We start from the raw sequence: 5307 nt of genomic DNA, 5'->3' as shown, positions 1-5307 counted from the left end.
AGTACGTATTATGTTTATTGTTTTCTGAATTCAGTAGATACCATGATTATAGGATCCTTGTCCGACACTTAGGCAAGCCTTAGGGTGAAGTTATAAACTGAATCTGTGCTATTAACTACAACTAGCAGGCAGGCCTGATTCGGGCATCTTATCTGAATTATGTAACAAATCAGTCTGCCTCAACCTATGAATTCTTTCTCAGACTATAAACAGTATGTGAAAGTCATGTTAATTAGGTGCTTTCTTTGTTCGAGGGGGTATATCTGAGCCTTTTACTTGTTATGTGCTTTCCCCAACTTGTTATACATGTTTTTTGTATGTCGCCTTAGAATTTTACCTTTGAAACCACAAATAAGCCTAATATCCCTCCCTCTTAGGATTAGTAGTCCTAAATGCCTCCGGACTGATAGGATTGGGACGGGTAATAGCATGCAATAAGTAATCGAGATCATTTCGCGCTTTAATACCTCAACGGGGTGGGAAGGGTAGATATGTATATGATGACCACGCTATAACGTCTCGTGTAGCCCCTCACTGAGGAATGATTACCGGATGTTGTGTGGGGTGATCCATATTATAAATAAACATAGGACCCCCATTTTCCCTTTTGTTTCTTTGTTTCTTCTAAATATTTCAAACTATTTCTTTTAAGAAAATCAGCTTCCTTTTAATTCTTTTCAATTTTGTTTGTAACCATTATGCGAAAATCCCCTTCTTATTTGAAGTTCTATTTGTCTACATGTTATTTGCATCTAAATTCACAACAATAGTCTAGCCGGGAACCACACTAGTGGATTCTGAGGGGTGCCTAACACCTTCCCCTTGGAATAATTTCAAGCTCTTACCCAATCTCTGGTTACTCAAATCAAACTTTCTTGATGTCCTAATGCACCTTAATCATTAGGTGACGGCTCTTTAAATGCAAACCCAAATTCCCAAAAGGGAATGAGTTGTCCTCCCAAATGTCATAAACCCGATTTCGCGAGAAAAAAGGGGGCGCGACACTTGTAAATAGTATGACCTGGTTTCTTACATTATTTGCATGTAAGAGGTGTTTGACTATCAAAACTGACTCTGGAAGGAAAACCTTGCTTCGAGACCCCAGCATTGAAAGATGCAGATGTAGGGAGAAACTGAGGAGAGGTAGAGACCTGCCTCTGCTTCGCATTTGACAGCAATATACTATAAACAGTGCTCACAGATGGAAAAGGTTTGATCATGAAAATATTGCTTCTAGTTTGCACATATACATCATTGAGACCCATCAAAATTAATACACCTTTTGAATATCATCATCTTTCTGATAGTCAGATTTGAAACCACAATTACTACAAGACCTGACACTAGTAATTGACAAGGCATAAATTTCATCCCATAATTACTTAATTTTGTTGAAATATGAAGCAATATCAAGTGATCCTTGTGAGATATGAGCAAGTTTTTTCTTAAGCTCAAATACCCTTGCAGCATCTGCTTGACCATATCTTTCCTCCAACTCACTCCAAATATCTTTGGCAAGTTTAGAGTACTCAACATTATGAGCAATGTCCTTGGACAAGGAGTAGGTTAACCAAGAGACAACCACATCATTACACCTCTGCCACTGTCTCGCCAAGGGAGAACTGTTAGGAGGTTTAATTGAAGATCCATTTATGAAATCCAGTTTATTTCTAACAGATAAAGCTACAAGGATGGTTCGTCTCCAACTCCCATACCCAGTACCATCAAAAGGTACAGAAAATAAAGATGACCCCAAAATATCAGATGGATGGACATAAAAGGGATAACATGGATGCGTATAATCATCCTCATGAAAAGTAGAACGGGAGACAGGAGTAGCAGTTGGTAATGCAGATGTAGAATCATCATTATTTGGCATTTTTCTACAAAATTAATCAGGAAAAAATGCACACACAAAACAAAATAATAAGGAGAGATAACTAGGGTTACCAAATTTCCTTCGCGACTGGAAGGAACAACGCCCTTTGTAAAAACAGAAGTCACAGGGATGTGCAAACCCTGGTTGAATGAGGAAAAGCAGAAACCAACCAAATCCTACGTCGGAAGAAAACCTTCAGATAATACCAGAAGAAGATTGATGAAGTCACCAAGAAAACTGAAGTGATATTAAGAAGGCACTCATCTCTGTCATTAACACCGAAAAAACTTCAAAATACCGATGAAAACTCGCAGGAAAAACTAAGAAAATCAAAGAGACAGCGGAACTTCAAAACTCCAATGAAAATAAATGAGGGTAACATCGTACGAGAGAAAATTTCTCGATCTATCTAGATCTGGGCTCTGATACCATGATAAAACTCCATTGTTGAGCAGATCGAAGAAGATGAGATGGTGAGATAGATAGAGAGAGACAGAAGTTTCCAAAACTGTTATTTCTTCTCGTCAGAAAAAATGAATATGAAAGTATGTATCTACAAAATAATAATTTCCCTCTATATATGGGCCAGCCCATAACTCATAAAATACATACAATGTGGGCTCAGGGCCCAATAGTAAAAGAAAGACAACCCAACTAAGCAATGTCATTTTCTTGTATCTCAACAAACATATCATGGCAATTGTGTATCTATAAAAAAGGGTAAAGTTTTCCTAAAATTATTTTTTAAATTAGAAAGTTGTATATGGAGGCATGGAGGGAGTACTTAATAGGTGATGCTTCCGTCATTCAACTCTCCTCATCTTTACTTGATAATAGTAACAAATTCAGGTCAACAGGACCTTAAGCTGCACGTTTCTTGGATCCACTGCCCCAGCGGCCAGTAATAAAATCTCAAGATACTTGGTCCCCCTCTTTTCCAATATCAATGAAGAGAGCAATCGTCCACGCACTCGAGCTGCAATTCCTTCGCAGGGGCTTGGTTTTCTTAACCTTCAGCTGTTTGGCCTTGAGTCATTGACCTTGGAGTTTTTAGGTGATTTACCCATTTGGGTAACAGACAGCAATAAAGCTTTTTGTTCAGACCATCATCCATTGCAGGAAGTAAACTACCATGTTATTTACTACTCTATTATAGAAAAATATATCAATTCTTCTACGGCAGAAAATGCTAGCTAAGCTAATTCAAAATTTATGTGCATATAAATCATTTATTTAAAAGGAAAAGAAAAGCAAGAGATAAACTTGTCTCTAAAAGTAAGAACTATGAAAACTGCATTAAGTTTGTAAAGTGGTAGTAGGCTTGTCAATCGGTAGGTTCGGGACACGACAATTCGGCGCAAGATTACAGCATGAATTTTTAGGCTCACCAACTGCCAATGTCTCACTTGCCATGACAAAAATTAAGTAGGAAGTGTAAGTTGCGACGAAAGTGGTTATAAATTGAATGCGCCTTGATAACCGCACCTGGTTCCATACCTTGGTATGGCTTCTCTAGATCATTTAACTGAACTAGTTATTACGCATTGAATCTGTCTTGCTAGCTTTTTTACGACTTCAGCTGTTTGAACCATTATAAAAGACCGCGAAAATTAGCCGAAGCAATACAATATATACATCAAAAGTCCTTCGTTACTGTTAAGAAATGGAGACTTATTCCTCTACTATCAACTTTGTTGCACTCCTCATGTTCTTCTCCTTCCTTTTTATTCTATTTGGCAAATGGAGAAAATCAGAACAAAAGTTGCCTCCCGGTCCATGGAGACTCCCACTTATTGGAAGTATCCATCACTTGAGAGGAGCATTTCCACATCGCACTCTTAGAAAGTTAGCACGAAAGTATGGGCCTATCATGTATTTGCAACTTGGAAAAATTCCTGCAGTAGTCATATCATCACCTAATGTGGCTAAAGAAGTTTTCAACATTCACGAACATGCCTTCGCTGTTAAACCACAACTAACATCCATAAATATTATTACTTACAATGGTAAGGACATTGAATTTGCACCATATGGTGACAATTGGAGACAAATGCGTAACTTATGTGTTACAGAACTTCTAAGTGCCAAGATGGTTAAGTCTTTTAGTTCAATTAGGAATGATGAGATTTTGAGTCTCGTTTCATCAGTTCATTCCATGAATGGTTCTGTTGCCAACATAACAGAAAAAATTCTTCGGTTTACAAACTCTGTGTCATGTAGATCAGCCTTTGGAAAAGTAGACAAATATCAAGACAAGTTAATCAACTTGTTAAGGGAAGTGCTGGATTCATTAGAAGGATTAGATGTGGCTGATTTGTTCCCTTCTTGGAGGTTACTTTACAAGATGAGTGGGGTGAAATCCAGATTGTTAAAGCTGCATCAGAAGGTTGATGCAGCTCTGGAGAACATCATTAATGAGCATATTATGAAGAGAGCACTTGGATGTAAGGGAAATGGTGAGTTTGGAGGTGAAGATTTGGTTGATGTTCTCCTAAGAATTAAGGAAACTATTCCAATCACAAATGATCACATAAAAGCAGTGATCTCTGTATATTTTCTCCTTAACCATTTTAATTTGTACACTATTGTCATTGGATTGTCTATTACTACCTTAGATATGTACGAATCTGTTGTCTTTATTTATATATTTATTTTTGTTGAAGTAGGACATGTTTGCCGCTGGAACAAAACTTCAGCTGCCACTATTATCAGAAATGATGAGGAACCCATAAATTATGGCCAAGGCACAAAGTGAAGTGGGACAAGTCTTCAAAGGAAAGACAACTTTTGATGAGGAAGATCTTGATAAATTGTCATACCTAAAGTTAGTTATTAAAGAAACGTTAAGGCTACATACTCCAAGTCCTTTTCTGCCCAGGCAATGTACGAAACAAGCATATATTTGTAGGCAATTAAAATTTTATTGAATTTAAATTCAAAAGAAGTTTGAATTTAATTTCAAATAAAATATATTTGAATCCAAATAAATATTATGGGCTAATATAATTGAATTAATTATATAAGTCCAATATATATAAATTAAATAAATAAATCTTAATCCATTGGGCTAGCCCATTTAATTGGGCTAAAGTGAGAGCCCACTTCATTAAGCCCAAGATGTCATCTTCCTAGAGGCCCAGTTTGGTGCCACGTGTCAAATGACTTGGCGCGCCAAGTCAAGCGGAAGAGCCAATAGGACCATGCCACGTATCAAAATGACAAGGCATGCCAGGTCACATTAAAAGACTAATGAAATCGCGCCACGTGTGCAAGTGACATGTTCTAGCCAATCAAATCCGACCATGTCACACTTCAATTTGATTGGTCGGAAAGAGTTTGTTCTTATCACAACTCCTCCCTTCCACAACTATAAATAGGGGTCTTTATATCTCAGAAAAGAGAGCAGAAGTTATAACAAGAAGCAAGAG

At 37.3% G+C, this 5307-nt stretch overlaps 2 protein-coding genes across 2 annotated transcripts; one reads left to right on the top strand and one right to left on the bottom strand.

The window, feature by feature from the left end:
- Window positions 1–1378: 1378 nt before the first annotated feature.
- Window positions 1379–1879, bottom strand: LOC142163062 (uncharacterized). The gene has a single exon (XM_075220313.1). The coding sequence runs from the start codon at window positions 1877–1879 to the stop codon at window positions 1379–1381; it is 501 nt and encodes a 166-aa protein (XP_075076414.1).
- A 1663-nt stretch (window positions 1880–3542) lies between these two features.
- Window positions 3543–4634, top strand: LOC107772255 (premnaspirodiene oxygenase-like). Its single transcript, XM_075220312.1, has one exon. It carries the CDS (start codon window positions 3543–3545, stop codon window positions 4632–4634), a length of 1092 nt encoding a protein of 363 aa, XP_075076413.1.
- The last annotated feature ends 673 nt before the right edge of the window (window positions 4635–5307 follow it).

The sequence above is a fragment of the Nicotiana tabacum genome, chromosome 8 (assembly GCF_000715075.1).
Source record: "Nicotiana tabacum cultivar K326 chromosome 8, ASM71507v2, whole genome shotgun sequence".
In the NCBI taxonomy this organism is placed as follows: domain Eukaryota; kingdom Viridiplantae; phylum Streptophyta; class Magnoliopsida; order Solanales; family Solanaceae; genus Nicotiana; species Nicotiana tabacum.
The sequence above is the reverse complement of the archived record's forward strand: the minus strand, read 5'-3'. Positions and strand labels throughout refer to the sequence as shown.